The 23,783-nt window shown below is 41.9% G+C and overlaps 1 protein-coding gene across 4 annotated transcripts in view; it reads right to left on the reverse strand.

The window, feature by feature from the left end:
- The window catches only part of AOAH (acyloxyacyl hydrolase), a 79,620-nt gene that overhangs the window by 37,550 nt on the left and 18,287 nt on the right, over positions 1-23,783 (reverse strand). For all 4 annotated transcript variants that reach the window (XM_071561413.1, XM_071561416.1, XM_071561414.1 and 1 more), the window contains 8 exons: positions 20,283-20,343; positions 19,093-19,192; positions 10,948-11,007; positions 5,293-5,363; positions 2,961-3,021; positions 2,382-2,452; positions 1,165-1,213; positions 692-740 (listed from right to left, as the gene is read on the reverse strand). In XM_071561413.1, coding sequence (XP_071417514.1) covers positions 692-740; positions 1,165-1,213; positions 2,382-2,452; positions 2,961-3,021; positions 5,293-5,363; positions 10,948-11,007; positions 19,093-19,192; positions 20,283-20,343 — 522 coding nt within the window. The remainder of the gene's footprint in view (positions 1-691; positions 741-1,164; positions 1,214-2,381; positions 2,453-2,960; positions 3,022-5,292; positions 5,364-10,947; positions 11,008-19,092; positions 19,193-20,282; positions 20,344-23,783) is intronic.

The raw sequence follows: 23,783 nt of genomic DNA on the forward strand, positions 1-23,783 counted from the left end.
ATGAGTGGCAGCTGCAGTCAGGGCTGTTTTGTGTGGCTGTTATTTGTGCACAGTGTCCACACAGGCACCCACCCACCTTGCAGTCAGGGACATCAGCTGATGCCACCAGTGCACCCCTTTGGGAGATCAGCTGATGCCACCAGTGCACCCCTTTGGGAGATCAGCTGATGCCATCACTGCATCCCTTTGGGAGATCAGCTGATGCCACCACTGCACCCCTTTGGGAGATCAGCTGATGCCATCACTTCACCCCTTTGGGAGATCAGCTGATGCCATCACTGCATCCCTTTAAGACCTTCTCTGGAAAAGGATCAGCATGTATTTATGCCAATGAGTCACACATGGACAAATGTAGATGTTAAACTGCTCCCCTAAGTCCCAAGGCTGTTCTCTGGGTTAGGCTTCAGGAACCACAGAAGATGCAGAGGTGACCTCTGCTGCTGTTCCTGATCTTTGTATTCAACTTCAAACTGATTTCTAACAGGAGATTAGCAGCAGCTAGTGGTTTTCACATTCATCTTTGCTCACCCTCAAGATTAAAAACCTCAATAATTTTGCCATTTTGCCTTTCTCATGACATTGTAAAGCTGGTTATCTTTTCCCTGCCTTGTCAATGACTGTGAAAATATTAAAATACTTATAAAATGAACACAAAAGGCACATTTTTCTGGTATTGACTCTGAAGACATACCTTTGCAGAATTTCTCCTCATAGGGAAGTCCATCTTTTGGATCCACACCCTGTTGGAGGAGAGAAGGGGAAGATGATATTATCTGTGTAGCATCTGATGAATGGCAGTGCAAAACAGAGGGTGAGAATTTAGTTCTTCTTTAATATTTGCCTGCAGGAAGCACTGCATCATAATAACGATGCTTTACATTATATTATTTTAATAAGTATATGCACATTTAAATTAATTATAATAGCTATAATTTAAATAGTCATAAGCATCAATAAACAAACTTCACTTTTAACTACTTCTCCTGTTTGCTTAGATTTTAATTAATAGTTCTATTATTTGGAATATCAAAGACAGTAAATAAATAGGAGTAATCCAAATCAGTTAATGAACCAGAATAAATAAAAAAGAAACATTTGCAGACTAATTCAAAATGAGGAAAAAAGAGAAGCAGCAATCAAGAAGGTGCAACTTCATTTACTTACCCATATGCCATTGCAGTTAGAGTCACTTTTCGCATCCCAGTTATCAGGACTAAAACAGTTACAAAAGGATAAAGAGAAAATAAAGTAAAATAAAGAGAAAATAAAGTAAAGGGGTCTTTTGATGAAATCAGATCCTTAGTGCCACTTTTCACTAAGAAGCAATTAGGAATTCCTTTCTGCATGGAAGGGTGGGGGTTTTTCTTCTTTGAATCCAAGAGAGGCAATTTTTCCTAGTAAAATGCAATATTAAAGTTAATAGTAGAAGTTGCTGAATGAAACTTATCTTTCAGACTGTATATGCTGAAGTGAATGGGGGTGTTGGAAAAGTTGGCCTTTTTAAGTGTTCACTGAAATCCACCGAACCCCTCTCCAAATTCAGTGGAGGGTCATGAGGATTTGCTCTGGCCCATGACACAATATGATTAGTTCAGGCCTCTTTTACAGGAAAACTCCATCTACTCAGTCCCTGATTATCCATCTATCCAGGATTCTCTAAGTCCATTTCCTCTAATGCAAGTGTGCAGTCCAGGCTGATGGCACATATCCTTAATCTCAGTTTATGTAGTCACAAGATGGTTAATGCCTACACTTTATAACCAGTCCTGGTTAACAAATTCTCAGCAAACCCATGGTAGCGGAGAGCTCTATTTCTGAAAAGGTAAAATAGCAAAAGCAAGGGAGTGAGGCCACACTGACAGGACTGGCTGTGTTCTCTGTTCCAGGACTGCATGGAAGTAGTCCATGCTCAGGCAGCTGGAAGATATTCACCCAGAAGGTACTCACTTAGAAGGACACATATTTAGCTCTACATTTCCATCAACATATCACAAGGATTGGATGCTGGAGATCAGCAGCCAGCCATGAGCACCAATGTTTTGCACACCCACCCTGCTGCTCTCTAAAACAGGCACAGCCTGCATTAGCTCAAGTGGGGTAAGGCTCAAGTAGGATAACCCTCAGCAGCATGGTTCCCTCCCCACCTTTGCTCTGTCCAATTTTGGCTGCAGTCAGTTCAGAGAAAGGAAAGAAACCTGTGCACCAACTCTGCAAATATGCCCCACCTCTGATTTGGATCATCCCCTCTTTTCTCCATCACAGTGAAATAAAGCAATAAGTAATGATATGCCATCTTAGAGCATGGCTAAAATAAATTCTGGAGCTCATTCTTCAAGAAACCACAATTATTAGCAAGCCTTTAAAATAATTAAAAGCTTTACCGTCTGCCAGGGTACACAGTGGTGTTTTTGTCATTGCAGTCTCTGCCTCGCCAGTGATAGCCCCTCAATGTCTAAAGGCCAAGAGAAGCACAAGATAGGGCAGTCATTATTACTTTTGCACTTTTAATTTAAAATATCTAAAATGAGAATCTAACTCAAGGTGTAGGAATAAAACCCAGTAAACAGGTTGTATTTCAGAGTCTCTTTCCTAAGCTTTAATAAATGATACCTTGCACACTTTGGTGCAGAAATAAGATAAGTTGGCATTTTATTTATTTATTTTTACTATGGCTTTGCTTCACCTCTTATTAATTCAGTAAACAAACCACTCAGCAGCAGAGCAATTTGCTTCTACAGGGAGCACAGCTTTATGTCTGCATCTCCCCAGGTGGCATAAATGAAAGATTGCTTTTTCATCCAGGAAAAAGCCCCACATTTTATGGTAACAAACCCCTCCATTCACTTTATTCCTATACCTATTTTCACAGGAATGGATAAGGCTTTGCAGAAAATAGGAGGAATCCCATAGACATCCTCATTATCAAGAGATTACTGTACCAAAGGAAAGGCTTTGCTTACTGGGAAAGTACTAAATTTATCTCCATCAAAATCTTCAAAAGGCAGTTTATTTCTCAAAACGCTGTAAAAAATAAAACCAACAAACATAGTGTTAACATATGGAAGTGAATCTATTCAGAAAGCAAAAAACAAAGTGAAGTATACAGATTAGATAATAACTGGCATGTCAGTCACTGCTTCATACTCAGTTTTTGCTCTGTGCTTGTACTTCAGCAAGTACAAGCAAGTGATCCTGTCCAAAACTGCAAATTCTGATTTCTTTCAATATCTGCTGACTGAGCTCTGGAGGTGAAGCTGATGGACTCCTGTATGGCTGCAAAGTAAAACCTGCAGCCTCTAAAACAAACTAGGTCATCAGATCGGTGGCAAAAGTGACTATAATTCTTTAGAAATAAATACTCATCCCTTGCAGACCTTACAAACCTGCCAGATAGAAAATACTAATGGAATTTCTTCTACCTGGGAAAGATTTGCAGAATGGGTCTTATGCTTATAGAGACTAAATGCCTCCCTGACATCCGATCCCGTCAGATCTCGGAAGCTAAGCAGGGTCAGCCCCGGATTAGTACTTGGATGGGAGACCTCCTGGGAAATGCCGGGTGCTGTGGGTTCTAGTCCTGAGGACTTCACTGGCACCGTCCAAGCTCGCTCGGCCGTGGCAGATGAACCTCAGGACTTAAACGGTGGGGCCAGTTCTGCGCACGCTGAGCCTCACCTAAAATCCACTGCGCAGGCTGGAAGGGCACGTGGGGACAGCCCTTCCCAAATCTTCGTTCGCGAAGTTTGGCCATACATACATACATACATACATACATTAACCTTTGAAATTTACATCTTTTTGTTTTCCATTGTGACTTTTCTTTCCAGCAACCATGTATGTTTTAGCAGTCCCTGAAACAGGTTTTAAAGTGGTGGTGTCAGCCCTGTGCCCCTCCCATTTTAGCTTGGACATGTGCTTGTTTTCACATGGTGCTGCCCAAGTGTGGCATCTCTCTTTGGCTGTGGGACACACTTGCATTGAGCAGTCTTTCATATTTAGCCTAGCAGGCAGCACTCTTAGAATAATATGCTAGTTAGCCTTTCCTTGGAAAGCTTTCTTCCCAAGTTTTCCCAACCTTTTGGGCTCATAAGAGATTTTGAACCTGGCTCAGAGAGCAAATAGGTGCAAAGGAGGTGGATTCCTCAAGCTGCACAAGTGTCAGGATGAGAAAAGATAACGAGGAGACTGGTGACATGCACTTGTGGATGTCATTGTCACCCTTATTGTGTCTGTAATCAGTAATTCCCACGCATGGCTTGGGCTACTTCTCTGAAGTAAGGTTCAATGGCAAGGAACTGGCACAAATCTAGACCACTAAAAAAAATCCAGCTGACAAACATTTTTTCTTGTAGCTACAGAAAGAGGAAAGTAAAAAACCAAAGAGAGTGAGAGAGAGCGTGCTAGAGGGAGAAGTCAGAAGAGTTGAACACATTTGATCCAACATATGAGATACACGTTGATTCCCGCTTCCACTGTGTGAATTCACAGGACGCAAACTCAGCTTATGTGTCCTGACTAACGTTTCAAAGGCACTTACAAGGTGTTTCATACCAATCAACCCATTCCCAGTAAACTCCTGATATTTACAGTTTCAATTAAATGAGCAGAAAAATAGGTGAGTTAGGTGAATAGGCACCAAGTTAGTCTTGGCAGTTGAATCAGTCAAATGTACAGCTGATAATACCAATTTAATCTTAGATTTGCATGACTCTTCCTCCACCTTATTGGACAATATGCTTTAGGAGTAACAGCCCAGCTCATGTCCTTGGTCTTTCTCAGAAACTGACTCAAAGTCAGCACTGCCACGAGTTGTTTTTCCTGACTGCCATCCACCTGACTTTCTTAAACACCTTGGGATTCTTCTACACTTCACAACTGACTTTAAATTAATGTTCCTCACAGAGTTAGGTGCTGGTGGCCTTCTTGTGCTGAGCCATGGGCACCACAATTGGGTGAACAAATGAAATGGAGAAGTCTCTTGGACTCAGAAAATCTCAAGAGAAAAGTGGATCCCTCTTGGAAATGTCACATCTGTGAGTGTGTGACATATTTGGCCTCTGAGACATGCTAAAATAAAGCAAAGACTTTAAGTACTGAAAAAAACACAGGGATCTCTCTGAGAAATCTTACTTGCCTGAACTTTCTGCAATCTCTCTCTATACTATCTAGACAGTGTTTTTTTGAAGGAAGGCAACACAAGTAAAGTGTAGGAAGCTTTGTCAAATAAGAATGACTTTTGAAAGAAACAAATCTACCATAATCTGTGGTTAAGGACTGAAATTTTATACATACTATTGAATCTTCTCACACAGGTTAGCCAGAAGAGGAAATGCACATATACTTGAGAACCCCATGAAGCTTTTCTGGAGAGGAAGAAAAATAAAAGAAGATGGGTGCATTAGTTCCCAGAGCTGGTGTACCTTGGGATATACAGTGTCAGTAAATGACAGAGCTAAACCATGTACTTTTCCCCTAGAAACATCTAAAAACTCCAGTGATGCCATTAAGGATGCTCCATGCCAGGAGATCTAGACAAACCAACTACTCTTTCTTTCAAAGACCCACAAAACTAAAAAGGAAGTAAAAAGTTCCTGTGAAACTGTCTCCTCTCATGTATCAAAATTATTTTTTCATTCTTTGAAAAAAAATACTGGTCTCATGTTTGATAAATATTGTGAGCCATGAGGCTGGTTTCTACATGCTCAGGGAAGAATGGATAAGACAACAACCTCAAAGAGAAAAAAAATTGTATGATCCAGAATGCATATAGAATATCCTTGAATTTTTAATGAGATTTTGACCTGAAAATATCACAACTATACTTTATCTTGGCCAGATCTGGAAGCTGTTGAAGACAGCTATTGCTGGAAAAACTCTTTCAGCATTAATAGATCACTGCTATGGGCCAATCCAGTTCATGTTCCAAGTAGAGAGGAAACTTCAGAAGCTGAAAGAGACCTTAATAAGCGGAAACATTGCTTTGCATTGCCAATCAATCCCACAAACATGCTGCTCATGTGGCTTCACTCTATGTTCAGGTGGTCTTTAAACACTGAGTGCACTCAAGTGGTCTATAAATACAGTGGGCTAGTGGTGCACAACCTAATTAACTGTATTCACTAAGGCTACATTTAGCATGTAAATACAGAGCAGATGAGCAGATGGGCATAATCACAACTTTATGCAAAGAAGGGATATTATTTATATAGACAGAGCACTTAAGAGCTCTGTCCTTGGACCAACTGCCTTGTGTTGCATACTTTATGTACACAGAAATAAAGAGTAAGATAGTCCTTGCTCTAATGACATTACCACTCGAATCCAACGTAAAACAGAAGATAAAGGTTGGATACAGCTCAGGAGAGGACAGTGAAAGTACTCACCATGAGGGGCAGTAACCCCAGTGTATAAAGCTCTGAGTGACACAGGAGAACTTTGAGGCAGCATTGCATGGCAGAGAACCAGTGGGCCATGGTGCATAGGGAATTGCCTTCCAGCTCCAGGGAAGGTGTTTGCTTGGACAGGTAACAAGGGGTGGCAGAGACGAGGGTATCATGCTGCCCAGAGGAGGAGGTCAGCCACAGCAATGTGTCACAGCCAGGATCTCAATGTGGAGAGCAGGGCTGGGGTAGCAAAGATAGAGATAGCGTAGATAGTGTAGATAGAGCCACTAATACGAGTGTAGAAAACATTTGCACTGGTGGCTGAAGTGACCAAGAAGCAAGATGAAGATGAAAGAGAGTGGTACCTGTTTCAGCTACCACTGAAAAGGACATGGAGAAGAGATCTGCAATGGAGGTGAAGCTGCAACAGCGCACTTTCTGAAGGATGCAAAAGTGAAATTAAAGGAAAAGAAAAAGAGGAAAGTTAGGGAGATGACACAAGAAACCTGAAAGAAACCCACTGATTAACTCTCTTAAGCTTTGCCCAACCTACTCAAATGACAGAGCTTGAGTCACATTGACTTGGGGGTGAGGAGGTGTTGGTGGAGGGAAAGGAGAAGCCAGGAAACACAGAAGAAATGGAGAGAAATAGCAAAAAGCAGCCAGAGAGTGGGGTCTCTTCTTGAGCTGAAAGTCCAACCTCATCCCACCACTGTGACTCTGTGCTCTTCCCCATCCCTCTGCACCTCTGTATTCAAGCTAGTGGCTGCTTTGGGGTTATGTCCTCCAGCTTGGCAGCGACACAGACCTCCCTTTTGCTCTGTGTCTGTGAGTACATGTGCAGGGTCAGGTAGGCATAGAGCGTGAGAGGAGCACAAGCAGGATAACAACTTTTCTCAAATAGATTTGCAAACCCATGTACACCTTCCTGGAAAGAGGAAAGAAACCACTTCCCCCACCTCCTCCATGCAGGACTAATCCTGCCTGCTGAAACACTAGAGTGTGTTAAAGCTTTCCATCAGGCTAAGATTTGCAGTGTCTTCATGTGAGCTGTCAGCTTTTCACTTCAGCCTAAGTCACGGTATGCAAAGCCTTTGAAGTTAAAGCACCTGGAGTCAAAATCACACCAGAAAGACAAACTACAGGGTTTTCAAGAAATAAATACCTAAATAAAATCTTCCCTTCTGCTCACAGGCTGCACTTAAAGTCTACTCTTTGCTCTAAGTGGAATAAAATCTTTCCTGCCTTTTTCTCACCCAAGAAATTTGAAAATTGCTGCTGACTGGATCTCCATTAGTTTCAAAGGAAGACTATCCTGCATTCCCAGAGATTGCCTAACTTTGGTAAGAATGGTTGCATGATGGTGACCTGGAAGTGGTGTGGGTGATGCTGAGGACCAGCTGCAGCAGTATTCTGGAGCATAGCAACCTCTGACTCCCCAGTCTGCAGGTGGGACAGTGATGTCTGGAGGTAATGCTTTGGCTCTGCTTGTGGTTATGCAGGAGAGTGGCTCATCTGCTCTGTGAGGGTGTCATGGGCTACTCTCAAAAGGCATTAAGAAATACAAGTTTTACAAAGACAATCTTTGCATGTGCAGACACTATAGCGCCCTTTCCAGCAGAGACAAGCTGATTGCAGTATGAGTTTTTGAGAGAAGATGGACTACTTGCCCCTGTGTAATGTGAGTGGATGAGTACGAAATTAACCTTTGCCCTTCTCTCCCTGGCAATTCCTTTTGGCTCCCTCTATGGCTTCCCACTTCTCCTGTTGCCAGGCTGTGTCTTGCAGGGACCTCAGGGCTGTATACATGGCGCCTGCTCTCATTAAATGCTACAGCCACAACTCCATTCACCATTCTTTCACCACTATTCTTCAAAAATGCCCCTTAGTATCTTCTCCACCCAAAAGAAAATTTAGAGCTAGAGGCATTCACAGTGATTGATAACACTAATATTTTATTCATTGCCTGTTAACCTTCCCTAATGACATTTCAGTAATTATTTTAATTGGTTTTACTAGAAAGAATAACAATGAGCCCCTAATGCTTGTTTGTGTTTGGTTTAAGCCAGTCACTTACAGATGGTTCTCTTTTGTTAATGAATGGAGACATTTATCAGAGTATTTTGGGGTTGCAGCCACTTTCATTGCATCTCTACATCTGGCAAATATATATTTTTTTTCCAAACTCACAATGACCCTAAGAAATTCCAAGTAAATATGAAATTCTGGGATCCAGACATACCTCCCATTCTCATTACCAATATCCATAATCACATCTCTTTTTTTTTTAATGCACAGTCACACACAGCTGCTAAGCCAAGATAGGACAACTAACTTGCATGAACTTCTTCATGCAAGGCTTTACCCAACCATGCAATGGGGCAAAAGCAACTAAAATAACAGGTATGGGAATACTGAACAGATAAAATTTGATGGTTTGGTCTAGCATGAGCCAGACCATAAAAGAGGCCAGGTGAATGCTTTTTTCTCTCCACTGATGTGGATGCAGTGATGTCCTACCACAGACTGGGTTTTTTTAGATCCTTACACACACATTCAGCCAGGTGATCCTCTCCCCAGGCAGTGAGAGCAGCTTAGACCTCACTGGCATGTGTATCTGCCTATGCAGGTAAACAGACCATGATATGCCAGCGTTCAGACTGGACAGGTGATTTTCTTACTGTTTCATTGCACACTGCTCTGGGATACTTGGCTTATGCAAGCATGATCCAGACTGCGCTCTCTCCTAGAGATCCTCCTTTGTGTTTCTCACTACATCATTTTTTTGGATCTGAAAATAACTTTCATCTGGGTGAATGGGAAATTGGGAGGTACAGTAAAGCCTCTAGAAATGTGGATATTTTTAATTCTCCAGGTTTAAAATAAGTTTCAGTCAGGGTCATTACAAGGAGCACACTAAGAATAACTGCAGGAGAGGCTCAAGCAAGCACATGATACTTCTTTTAATTTGAGATGACCTTGTATTGTGCAGCTATGGAGGTTTATAAATACACTGACTGGAGAAAACCATTACTTAGCTGCTTCTAGTTGGGACACAGTCTGCTTGTCCTTCCCACTGGTAAATGGGCAGCAAGGAGTAGGAAAGGGCCAAGGGGGTTGTGATGGAGATTGAGAGGGATACTGGGGCACTGAGCAGCTTTGAGGATATGGGAGAATAGAGGCAAAATAAGGGAGCCCATTGCACTCAAGGATTGATGCCAACCTTGCCCCCTACCCAGGAGAGCCTGAAAGGACCTGGCAGACACTGCTTGTGAAGGCCAAATGTGGCCTTGCAAGGGATGCAGCCCAATATGCCAAGGGCAAAATCTTGTGAGAGGGAGCAAAGGAGCCCTGTGTCCTGAGGGCCAGCATCCCTGTGCCTGCAGCTGCTCTCTGGCTAACAGAGAGGACCTGCTTGACTCAGAGCATCTCACTGCAGGTGTTAACACAGGAACTTGCTCCAAGAAAAGGAGATTAGAAATTTAATGTAATTTGAGCAGAAATCTCAGGCCATCAGTAGCATAGCACTGAATAGAAAGGAAAATGAATAAGATCCTGCTGGTTTCTGTTCTGTGGGAGCTGAGACCAGTCTCTCCAGTGCTTTGTTTATTTCCCTGGCTGGGTAATTTGGCAATTGCCCAAAGGCTAATTAGGTCCCTCAATTTTCATTTTTGTGAGCAGCCTCACAGTAAGGATTCAGGAAGAACCAATACCAATAATTTCTTCACAAACAGCTAAAACATTTGCTCTGCATTAAGTGCCTGAAGACAACTTGAAGTAAACTCTATGTCTGAGCTGACTCACCTAAGTGAATCCAGCAGAATAAAAGCTTCCCCTCTCATCTCTCCTACCCTTTAGACATCCTCTACAAATCTGAAAACTGTTTGAGGCAGAAAGAAATCCCACTTTTCAAGTTTAACAGCCAGTCTTTCACATATAGAGGAAGAATACAGAATTTGCATTCAGGCCATTGCTCGAGTTTCAGACAGTAGCCCTAAAATGCAGTTGCTGTGCTCCAAGGGAGTGGTTCAGTTCATGAGGCACCCACTTACAGCTACAAGGCCAAGGCAGGGATGATAAGGGACAAGAAGGGGCAATAAGGAACACTGCAAGAAGTTGGAAGGAAAGAAGGAAGAACACTTCTCTGGATGGAAAAACACAGGGCAAAGCTGGGTGGGAAATTCCTGTGTTGGGCTAGTAAAAATAAAAAGCATCTCGGTGTGAAGCTAAATTATGGAGCACACAGACGAGATGTTCAGCTGCTACAAGCATTTTAGACTTAAATTTATGTCTTAGATGGATATGGATATAGATGATCATCTCTACTCTATGAACAACTTATGTTTTAATGAGTTTTTTTCTGATCTTCCCATACTTTCATATTTTCTCTATATTTCTTCCTCTTCCTCTTCCCAGTGTCACCTGATAGAGCAGATCCTGTACCAGGTAGGAGTGAGTCAGTTTTCAATTCAGAAGGATTCTCAGTCATTCAAAATAAACAAGAACTCACTCCTGATAAAATGCAAGTACAGTGTAAAATGCCCTAATGCCATTGATTTCTTACCAGGTCCTTGGAAGTCTTCATAATTCTTCTTGCCTTTTTTATTGCCGTACTCAGTCCCACCTAGGGGAGCAAGAACAAAATGAAAAACAACCAGATCAGCCTCACAGTATCTTACCAACTTTTCTTCCCATTTCCTACCTTTTTTTCCTATTTTAATGTAGCAGTCACAGCACAAAATGATATATGAGCCCACAAACTCCTCATCAGTTACTTTTTATTGGACTAACAATCAATTATCCAGTCACCCTCTATGAAACTCCAGTTGCAGGAGTTCATTTATTTTGCTCCGGGGCACCATTTATTTCCTAAGGAAAAGTCCAGATCAACTGAAGAGCTGAAATTCATATCCTGACTGCACTGTGTGAGCTGCAGAGGACAGACTTAGTGACTCCTCCTAAAGAATGAGTCATCCATTAGATGGCTAAAAGAGGGTTATACATGTAATGTCAGTCTGATTTCCTGTGGAAGGCTACAGATGAAACATTTGTTCATGCATGGATAAGGGTTACACTCAGCTGAGGTTCATCCCAGACGGGAACATCTGGCATGCAAGAAGGTACAGAGCAGGAAATAGAGTTTGGAAGAAAATCTCCTGCTTAGGATCTAGGAAGGTTATCTTTTTATTCTGGAAATACCTGTCCTGGAAGACAAGTTCTTGCGGACAGTGGCAAGATAATTTTTCTATTGGGTCCATGCCAGCTTGTGCTGAAGAAGCATTTTGAGATACCTCTATAATGAGGATACTTATACCTACCTAGAAAGGAAAAGTGGGAGAAACATTGCAAGAAAATACCTTGGAAAGGCATCATCAGGTTGGCCATCATAAGGCCACAGGTTATGAAAGAGTCAACTACTAGTGATGCCCAAATAATTCCTCAAATCACTTAACACACATGCTCCTCAAAGGAGGAGAGGAATTTTGTGCAAAGGGCACCATCTATGAGTGTGGGTAACATCCAGGGTCCAGGACTGCTGGCAGCAGGAGAATGGATGTGCCATGTGTGGGGCAGCAAGGCTGTGGTCAAATGCACACTGATGGATGCTTGCCATGGCCAGGAATTGTCAACACTGCCATGGTCCTGCTCTCAAAATCTTCCTCAAGGCTCTGCCATTGCAAAAACCTCAACCAATACATTTTTGCAGCCTGCCTGGTCCACTGCCTTGAATTCTGCCTGGCTAAATGCCGAGCCATGGGGAGTAAGCAGGGGCTGTTTCAGCACCAGCTTCTCAAAGGTTGAGCCCAGCCTGAAGAAATTTGCCTTGCATCACAGCGCAGAAGAACCACACTGGTTCTCCTGTCAAAAGGATTCTTCCCAGTCGTGGAGGTGAGGAGATGCCCCAGATATGCTCATGTAGTCCTAAATACTTAGCAACTGTTTAACAACGCTAATGAACGGCACTTTCCAATTTCAGCCACATCTTCCCATAGGAAAGGAAGATCTCACAATTTCAGTTAAGGGAAAAAGAAGGAAAAAAATGGTCACAGGAGTCTGTGAGGGTCAGGGTAACACCAGTGTGCTTCCCCCTGCTGCTCAATTTTCAGTTTAGGACAACATTCTTGTATCTCAGTGATGACAATTCCCATATGCTGTCCTGCATTTATTAAGCCACCTTTGAAAACAGTCATATCTGTGAGGCAGTAACTATGCGATGGCTTCTGTCCTTTCCCTCAGTATTCAGCATGAAGAAGGCTAGAAACACTGCCTCTTTGCACTCTTTCAGAAGGAATAATTACTTGTGTTATGTAGGCTTTGAGAATCATTAAGAAAACAACTCTAAAACAACCAAAAAAATCATAAAAATAAATTACTTTTGACAGTGTTTCTAATGGAAAAAAACCAGTATCACAAACATGTTAACACCTAGTGTCTGCTCAAAATTTTTAGTGAGGGCAAACTTCTGTCCAACAAAGACCTGCTATCAGTCCCTCCTACAGCCCAACCTAAAGAAATAACTTCCAGCTTAGCACCAACTAGGTTTATATTCATCTGGATAGAGTTACAGCAACTCAACATGGAGGCAAAAAGTATGCTTCACCATGTGCTAGTATTACACCATTTGGAAAAAAAGAAAATACCCCTCAACTGATGGCACCTTACTGAACAACAGGCATGCCAGATTGGAATATTAAAGCAGAATATATTTGCATTTAAAGTAATCATTACCAATATTTTTTTACTGGAGATAAAATTTATCATGTCATTATAATTGATTTAGGCTGTGATCAAAGTAAATTAATTAACTGTGATATTCAAGGGTCAAAAATTTATAGTGAACAATACAAGGGATATGGAAGAATTAGCATAAGCAGCAAGGAACACAGACTTCTAAGTTACTGGGGTTTAACATATGTGTCACATTAATATATGTACTTAATATGTGTTTAATGCATGGTGTCTATAGTCTTATAAAAATCAGGGTATGTCATAAATAGATGAGAGATGCGAGGACTGAGACAAGACACTGTTTTCTAGTTTCTTCCCCCTGGTCAACTGCTGTCCCCAAAACCAATCATGCATCCTACATTTGCCATAGTTATGTTGTATGATATCAGCTACTGCCATTTCTACAATAAAATAACTTGAGAGACAGATAAGGAAAATGGTTTAAAATTGAGCATAATAGATGAAAAATTTGTGGAGGTTTATCAACCCCTTTCTGCTAGGCAGGGTGGGAGAGACCTTGCTTGTTCACAGCAGCAGCACATGAGAAATGCACACTTCAGACAGCTACAGCAATATTGCACTCAGAAAGCAGAAAACAAAGGAAGAAAGGCTGAATTGACTCTGCATGTAGAAAAGTCTCTCTCTGAAGTGCTAAGGATAAGACCTTCTTTCACTTCACAAGTTACTTCAGCCAAGACTCCAGGATGGGCTGTGGAAGACTGGCAGCTGAAACACCCACCTGGGAGAAAACACTCCTGCTTTCATGGGTCACTTATAATCCCTGGCTAACACTACCATGTCAAGCCTGTCACCAAAGGCCACAGAACCCATATAACCTCTCCTGCTGCATCTCAGCTTGCAAGGAGCCTCCTCTCTTTCCTACGGTGTGAGAACACCACCAAGGAGGGGCGCCCCAAGCTGTAGCAGCTGATGGGTGAAGTTGCAGCTGCATTCTCAGCAATGATATTTTTTTGCGAACAAATGCATGAGCCAACTCTAACTCTCCCTCATCCATCACCCTTGTTAGCCAGCTCTTTCCCAGGAGAGTAGATATTTACAAAACACTCTAAGTTTCCTTTTGAAGTCATTTTCATCATCCTTTTACCAGGAGTACCAAGATACCAAAATTCTGTGCAGCTTGTGAAGCAGCAAAGGTGGGATTTGTTCACAAGCAATGCTTCCTTGTCTTCACACTCTTGTCTGCCACCCTCCCACCCAAAATATCCCTGTGTCCCTGAGTCACCCGAGACTTGTTTTCAGGGGTCCTGCCTGAGACAGATTCTACATTGGCATGACACAGCTGCATGAAGCACCCTGCAAATCCCAGGCCACCCTATTTCCTTTGTATTTATTTTGTTAGAAGCTGGGGTTGTGTGATTAGGCTTTTTGAGATTGTTTGGTTTTTTGATTGGGGCAGGGTTAATTTTGTTTTGTTTTCTGCTAGTGAAGAGGAGCAGAAGAAATTCTGAGAAACAAGTGAAAGAGGAGGAACTAGTGCTCAAATTGTGCCTTCTGCTATCACTTGTCTATAGGTAGTTTCTTCAGGATTCAGTTCTGACTGCAGCAGAAACAACTCACATTTTAGCTATTTCCAAGAAGAAAGGCTAAAAGGAGGGCATCTTGCTCCACAGCACCTTGCCTGCCTCCCAGTTGCTTGTTTTACTGTCTGTTGTCTCAAAGGAAGGAAACAGGTCTCAGTCATAAGGTCTGCCTTTGACTAGTTCCTGTTCTTACCAGGATTGCAGAAGACCTCCCATCCTAGAGTTTGGTTCTGCCTCACCTCCCAGGAAGCAGGTCACATTTTTACTGAGAGAGAGGAATTACAGAAAACAGCAGGAGTGGTTTTATTTTATTAAACCTCAAAGGGTTTCTTTTTTCCACCTGGAACTGCTTGGGTCCTACTTGTTCAAAGACATGCTGGCCACAATAATGTCCATGAGGGATGTAGTTATTGCCTTTTACAAAATCAGTGAAAGACCTGATAGAGGGCACATGAAGTAGCATGAGTGCTTATGGCAATGGTGCTTATTTTTGTAAGATAAAATATGTATGTATGTATGTATGTATGACCAAACTTCGCGAACGAAGATTTGGGAAGGGCTCTCCCCAGGTGGGGGTGTGCCCTTCCAGCCTACGCAGTGGATTTTAGGTGACGCTCAGCGTGCGCAGAACTGACCCCACCGTTTTAAGTCCCAAGGTCCATCTCTCACGGCCGAGTGAGCTTGGACAGTGACAGTGAAATCCTCAGGACTGTCTACAGCACACGGTACTAACCGAGGCTGACCCTGCTGAGCATCCGAGATCTGACGGGATCGGATGGCAGGGAGGCTTTGAACTGCCCGGTACGATCTCCACTGAGACTCGAACTCACGACCTTGTGATCAGAGTCGGGAGTGCTCACCATTACACCACGGGACTGCAAGATAAAATAACAATAGCATAAATATGTGTATTGTTGCTGATGTAAGATGACTCCCATCAAAATCCTATTGACGTAAATTAAGCCAAAATATGTAGCCACATAGTCTCTTATAATCTGGAGCAGAAAAGTGACGGGAACAGAAGAGGCACCCTGAAGGGCAGAAAGAAGAGTACAAGCTTGTTCCAACACAGACTATTTTAGAAATCGTCAGAGCAGGAATACAGTGCTGAAGTCAAAACATTACTCTGGCCCCAATAAAATCAGTTCAATTTAACTGAACAGGCCAGCTGGCTTAAAACAATTTAAAGACCAGCTGAGAATAAAATCTGCAAACCTTTCTGCTCCCATAGAGAAACTTTGTAGGCAGTGCCTCAATCCCTTCACCCGATTTCAGCCTTTTTTGCTCACTAGAGGAACATCCCTGCATTACATGACCTAGTGCAAATAGTCCTCCACCATTTGAGCAGATAAATGTTCTTGGCTAAAACATTAACCAGTCATCCAACAACAGATAGCTTGGATGCCTGTACCTCTGAAAGCATTTTAGAGTGATGCTGCAGCCCATATTAGAATATCTGCTGTTGATGTGGCTTAAACCACAAGGCATATTACAGATGTAACTTTAGATACTGTCTAGTGTTCAGCTACCTTGACAATTCTGATATGCCCTAATAGTTTGTTTCTTTACTTGAAGGAGTCTCCAGTGTTGGCATTTATTGGGCAAGAAACATGCAGTGGGAAAGCCTATGCAAGAAAATCTACCTGCACTTCCACCCCTTACCCTCTATGAGCCACTGTGGCAAGACTGGGCTCACAGGACCCCATTACAAGTGACATCTGGTCACACAGCCATGCTGGTGATCCAGGAGCCACAAAGTCCCCTTCCACTTTTCCCCACCAACATCAGGGGTCTGCTTCTGAAACTACCCACCAACAGGAAAGCCCACCTTGTCCAAAACCTCGGGGAGTCCCCACTACAGGGCTGCCCTTGCCCACATTGGATGCTTCAGGTCTGCACTGAGAGCATTGAGCTCTGTGCAAATGGAGTACTATTTTTTATTCATAATTAGAGAAAAAGTCTCCTAGATTAATCACAGAGTGCTAATGGCTCCAGGCAGCTTGGAAAAAGAAAAATGAATTTGGGCTAATTTGTCATAGGCCAGGGAAGTATGTAGTATGATGCACATATCATTTACACAGCTTGCAGTGTCTCCATTAAGCAGATAGTTTGCAAGGTTTCTGAAGCAGAGGCCCTTCCTTCCTCAAGACACACAATCTGACTAAAACAACACCACAGAGACAGAAAAAAATAAACTACTGACTGAAAAATCAGTTACACATTGATATTTTCTACCTTAAAGGCAATTAAAACCTGCAAATTATACTGCCTTATAAAGACAGGCAACTATTTATTTTATTTCCTTTGCCAGTACAAATATGATACTAATTCTGGGAAAATGGGCATCCAAAAGTCTAAATGAATAAGCAAAGTACCTGAAAATCAATAGAGTTGAACAGAACAGTCATTAGTATTAAAGTCTTGTTCAAACACTCAGCAGGGGACTGCGCCAACATTTGCAGGCTCATAAAACTGAAGTGATCAATCAAATTACAAATGAAAGAAGCAAATGTGAGGTAAACTGCATTTTATGCATCTGTGTCTCTGATTGTGTATTAATTTTTTTCACCCATAATTCATCTTTACTCAGTCTGACTTGTCACAGAGTTACTGTGGGCAATTTATCAACCACTTGAGCATGAACTCTAAGCACTGCTCTTCTCCTCCTATGTCCTCATGCTGTCTCAGTGCACCAGAAAAGCCCCCAAAAAAGGGCACAGTCAGTGTAAAAAAATTGGTTTTGTTGGTAAAGTTCCCGTATTTCTGATGAGAAGCAAATACATTTTGACAGAAAGGGATTTAACTACCATTTGGAAGGGGAGAGGATTTGTTTGAGCCACTCACTTGGATGAATAGTTTCCAACCCATGAAAACAAGAGTCCAAATTTTGTTTAAAAAAACAGACCAAAGCCCCAACATATTCGCTTTTTTTTCCTTGGGGAAAGTGCACTCACTGAAGCTGTTGCTGAAGGTGGAAAGAGCCAGCACCTCTGTCCTACACCTGCTCTGAGAGATGGGTAAGAACCAACCAAGATGTGACAGCAACTCCCACGAGTGGCATCCTTTCTCTTCTGGTTGATCAAGAAAGAATTTCAACACAGGTGTTCTAATTTCTTCATAGGAGTCACCTTGACTTAACCAGCCTCTCTCTCCAGACTTTTAGCCTAACTCACTCTGCAGCCATGGAGAGTCCATTCCTCTAAGTGCAGTTCATTTCCTGCATCTTCTTTCACTTCAAGAGGCATTTGGCACTTCTGACACTCAGTTTAAGATGTGAGATTTCTCATGGAACGTGTTTGAAGAAGTTTGGGCGACATCCTGGTTTAATCAAGTTAGTGTGGGCCCTCTTTGCTACTTGCACTCATCTTCTTTTACCCTTGCCTGGTTACATACCATTATATCCCTCTATTGGGGTATCATGGAGCATAGTAGTCATATGGGATGCACACCTGCTATAAAACAAATGTTACTGCCATTCTTGGAAGGCAAGTGTTTCTCCAGATCTTACTATTGGCAGAACTAAATCTGTCTTGGAGATGAACCACAGCTCATCAAAGCCAATAAAAAGACACTGATTTCAGTGAGTGTTGGATTAGGCCCTGTGTGCAACATCTCATGAAAATCTTTAGGAATCAAACATGCCTTTCTCCATCCAGATGCAGGGAATAAGATTTACAAAAAATAGGTGCCTGTGTGGATGTCTTGCTTTCCAAAGCTGCCAAACAACCACCATCACTCACAGGTTTTAGTGTGACAGGACATGCATGATAACTGGAAAGAAAAAACCTATAAACAAAATAATGCCAAAACAAATGGTATATGTTTAGATACCTATGGTGTGTGTGTGTGTGTGTGTGTGTGTGTGAGTGTGTGTGTGTGTGAGTATAGCAAAGGTCTAGGACATGCAATCAAGGACATGCATCGTTGTAGCAAGTAACTGTGCATCAAAGAAGCGGTGGTAATTAAGTATGTTTCCAGGCTGTGGCAAAAGATCATGCACATTAGCTTAAACCTCTCGCACTGCAGACTACTCCAAGGCTAATAGCTCTCCATTTGCAGCAGGTAACTTGTTCCTACACAGGCTGTCACAGCAGATCAGGCAATGTGATAGAGACGAAACTCAGCTGACTATCTGGTTTGGGGTTATTGTACTGCTTAACAATAAAGTCTAGAGAAAGAGAGATTTTATTTTTTCTACTCTTCTTCTTACTCTGATCCAGACTGGTACAAGAGAATTTGGCCTTGTGACTCTCATGCTGCAGCAACGCTGCTGAGGATGTTCCACACAACTATTGCATGTTATGTACTTTTCATTCTAAATTGTCCATTCTCAAAACGTTGAGACAATACACATGCAGTGGCAGCCTCTGAAATACTCAGTTCTGCTTAAAAGACATTCCACAATCAGTAGTTTTAAAAAAAGTGGAAAACCAACTCACCTTTGGAGCACGGTAGAGATGACAAAGTGGTTGTCCTGGATCCTGTTTACACAACTTCAAGGAATGGCAAACCACATCAGCATTCATTTTCCTGGCTATGCTGAAGGAAATGGTGCATAAACAAAGATTATTGTGTTCTTCTGGGCACTTGAAAGTAGAAGCTATTTCCATGGGAAGCTAGATCTCCCCAGCATCACACAATATGTCAGCTCACTTCACTGTGACCCCTTATCACTGCTCAGTACAGTGTTGAGTTCTAATGATTTTCTGCCACGACATCCTACTCAGCATTTAAAATTGGATCCCAGGATGACGAAAAAGCACCATGCTTTATATGCAGCACCTGAATCAAATAGATTATGACTAGTTTTTAAATCAATCATAAGTCTGACAAAGATTTAAAGGTTAAAGTTAATGCATATGCAATTTGGTACATATGAATGTTCAATCATTAACTCAACAAAATAACCAGAAATCCTTCAAAGATCCTTAACCTTTAATCACCAAGCATGAGTGATAGGATTGCTTCTTTCATTTTGGGACACACCTCTGGGCTATCAGGAACTAAATTTAATGTTTGATTATAGCATTTCTTAGTCCTATGAACACTTTCAGTCCCTTGGCTAGTTTTAAAAACAAAAATAAAAACCCTAGGGAGGAGGAAGGTCTACCAAAAGCTCGGTTAATTAAACTAAGAAATTTCAAAGACGAATAAAATGACCTACATTTTATTTTTTTAATCACTTACATTAAATAGTAGGCTTCACCAAGAGTGTGCATCAAGGTCAGGGCTTGAGAGCATGTTAGGGTTGACAATTAGAAAGCCTGATTAAAGGTAGAGTGGAAAGCAAGAGCCAAGCTACAACAGTGTGACTCCATAGAACCTGTCTCACATACAGGTTATTCAAATTCCTCCCTCAGCCAAATGAGCTGAATTTCAAAAGGCAATTACATCTGGTGGGCCTGATCCGAGATTTAAGTGGAGTATCAAAATGGTTACTGGTTGCAGCCTGTGTTTATTCACTCAGGAATAGCTGTGCCAAATGCCAAACTAGAATCACTCTGAAGCACCTCTTCTTTAACAATAATGTGATTTTAGGAATGAAATCCCTCCACTTCAATCTGGCAGCAGATCTGCACATGTGAAAGACAAATTAAGCAAAAATCTGAGAGGACACAGCAATACTTACAGTTCAGCTATGTGTGATCCATAAAGTTCAGCAAGTAAGTAACAGAAACCTTGCAGTTTTTCTAGAAAACATAATTTATTTTAAGTAATTGAGTATGGCAAAACTGGTTTTATAGCAGTGAAAATACAGAAGCAGTTGGTTCATTAAGGTGAATGCTGATCTACCGTAGAGGAAGGCATGTGAACCTATGATCTCAATGTAGCACCAGAAAATGGGAAAACTTGAATTTCTAACCTTGCCTAAAATTCTCCTCTGGCTTTAGGCAAGCCACATGATAAAGGATAGAAAGGATAACTAGCATTGCTAAATGTTTTGAGAGCGGCATCATGGAAACGTCAAAAGAAATCATACTTGCCACAGCATCTTCTAAGCAGTTTAAACAAACAGCTCAGCAAGTTTGCAAGAAGGAAGAGAACAAATGGATAAATCAAAGAACAGAAAGTCATGTTGGGCTTGATGCTACTGCTAGAACTGCCTCAAAGCTTTTGGGGTTTGTGCATTTGAGAGAATGTGCTTTGTGTAGAGCAAGACTTATGCAGGAGTAACCGCATTCAAAGAAATACCTGACACTTCATTTGGCTTCCTGTCACAGTTGCCTTTTTGGGATGCTGGCTCAGGTAGTTTTCTTTAATCTGGGTGAAGCATGCCTTCAATAAAACAGTCCATCAGTGATTTCTTTAAGGTACTTTAGTTGAAAAAAAAGGTGGCCCCTGCACCTTAGTGAAGACACTATGGGAGAGGTTGGGGTACAAGAAGGTCTGACTGTTCCCATAAAGAAAAACTCTCTATTTCTTGACCTGAACAGACTAGAGCTGGCTAACCATGCAAAGGAGGTGGCAGCCTAGTTTCAGCAGGAGTGATGTTGTGAAATGTGGAAACAGGAAGGTTCATGCAAGTACAGTGGCCACAAACTTGCAGCTTCTTAAATTCCTGAGAGTTGCCATTTTCTCTTGCACCTCCATTATCCAGACAGATAACTATCTGTACTTGGGGTAAAAAGAACTGCATCTCCTCACCTTTCCCAAAGAAAAGCCATAGAAACCCCCAAAGCATTTGCTTCCCTCCAGCTCTGGGCTAAATATTGAATTTTGACCAGCATCAGGCTGGACATGCCCAGGGACAAGGGTCTGCTGCCTACACAGTGGGCAGTTTTGCTCTGGGAAGAGTACAAAACCCTGTGGCAGTGACTCCATTGGTGGGCATGGGTGAGCTCTTTCTCGCTCAGTTGCTCTCCTGACAGGACTGCAGGCATCCTGGCAACCTGTACCTGAGAAAGGAGAACTGGGACCAGGAAGACATACCAGGGAATGAAGAGATAATTTTCCCAACACCCTCCTACTCATTCAGTGTTGCAGGCAGCTTCTGTAACTATGATAGCTGATTTTTCTTATCCCATGACAAGTGTTTTATTTCAATCAAGTTATTAGCTTCATTTCTTTGCCTCCTTTGCCACATAACTCCTCTCTATTGGCTCTTTAGAAGCAATCTGCAAGTATGAATTGGTCTCCTGCCTAGAATTAGACTTTATTCTTCTTCACCTAAAAGGAAAGACATCGCAGACATCAATAACCCTGTGCTTGGTATCATAGCTGATTATAACACCCTCTGATGAGGCTTGCCTATGGGGCACTTGGCTCCCTGTAGTATCCCACAGGCAAAGGTGGCTGTCTTCCCTAACTCCTCCCTGGTGCATCACAGGCAATGATCTCCATATGGTTTTCCCAAACCAGGTGGTTTCCACAACATTTCTAGCCCTGGAGGACCCAAGTGGCTGCTGTAACCTGTATTGGTGGCTGTGAGGAGAGGAGAATTTGGCTACCCATCAGCTCTGGGGAGCTGATGTAGAGTTTTTGTTGGTCACACTGATTTCTAGGCACTGGTTTCCTCATGCATATAGGAAGCTTGACATGTAATTAGCCCATGGTGTAACAAAGGATGGGAAGTAAAAAGAATAGTAATAAATTATTAATAATTAAATTATTGTTGGGCACATAGAGTCCTCTTGGAAGATTCAGATGCCATTCAGGCTTTGGAATCAAAAAAACAGATCAAAGCCACAGGCAGTGCTCACAGGACTTGCCCTCAGAAACAGTCTACACTCATGAGCTCACAAAACTACAGCTCTGTGGAGAAGATATTGCAGAGATATTTCCTCTGTGAGGAAAAAGTTGTGTAAATCAGAAATGAGGGGAAGAGAGAGAGAGAGAAAAAAAGTGATGAATAACTGTGAGTGTTCAGGGGCAAGAAAGAGCTGAAACCAAACTAAATGCTGGAAAATTTAGAGAAAGAGAGTACACTTGTTTTTCCCCTGCTTCAGGTAAAAAAGATCCCCTAATGGGCCTTGTTCTTACATAAAAACAATCCCAAAGGTTTTCATCTATAGCTTCATAGTCCTAGAAACACCAGCTCTGGCTGAATCCCAGAGGATCAATATTTGCAAGAAAGATGCTATTATCATGTTGCCATTTGCACTTGAGCTCTAAGGTGTTTACACAACAGTGGCCAACACAGCAGCAGAGCATGACTCAGAGGCAATGCAGGAGGCAGAGGGTCTCAGAGCACAATTCACATATCAGACACCTCTTTTATCAAGCAGACAGTAAGTATCCAGGTAAACTTACATTCTTGCTAACATTTCTTACACTGTAAATTCTGCCCATTCCCCAGACCTGGCCTTTCTCTCTGCTCAAGAATCTTCTTCACTCATAACATTTCTGTTCTTATTTTCATAATTTTGTTGGCCATGCCGTTTGAATACACAAATTGCAAATATTTCCATCTAAATGAGGATGTGGTTCTGTTTTTTACACAGCTTATGGGATCAAATGGTATTGACAGGTACTGAAATTTTCTCTCTCTTTTTCTCTAAGCATTTTTTGTTGAGCATTGTATAACTTTACTGAAGGCTTGATTCAAATCAGACGGGATTGTAATCAGAATTAGAGGAGGTCCTTAAAAAACCCAAATGAGTTCTTACTCCCTTTTTGGCCTCAGGCTGCCCTTAATTTGTTGCTGTTATTCTTGCAATCGATTGTAGGCATGTGCATAATAATGAAATTGTTTCTGCAAGAGAAATGCATGACCTGCTTTGGTAGGTTTGGTCCTCATGAACTGTTTCAAGCAGCAAGAAGAAGCTGTTGATTCCTGCTGGGCTCCAGTGTACACCTCCCAGGAGAGGATAAATCAAGTTACACTGCAGCTCCCACACAATCCATAGGATTTTTCACTCCTTTCAAGTTCAGGGTCAGCTATTTTCTATTGGATGTATCCATGCATCTCATAGAAGGTAACTGGATTATACAGATTCAACTAAAGGGATAATAGGATTTTATGTGAGCAAAGGATGGCAGCTGAAAAGAAATATCTTGACATGTCAGCAGAACAAGGTCCACTGAGTGAATTGTGAACACAGACCTAGCATGTCATAATTTTAAAAAGAAAATTGTATTTTAATTGCAGGATCAGTGCTTCTAATTGTAACTTCATGGTTGTGTGCCTGTA

The sequence above is a fragment of the Pithys albifrons genome, chromosome 7, assembly GCF_047495875.1.
Source record: "Pithys albifrons albifrons isolate INPA30051 chromosome 7, PitAlb_v1, whole genome shotgun sequence".
NCBI classification, from domain to species: Eukaryota; Metazoa; Chordata; class Aves; order Passeriformes; family Thamnophilidae; genus Pithys; species Pithys albifrons.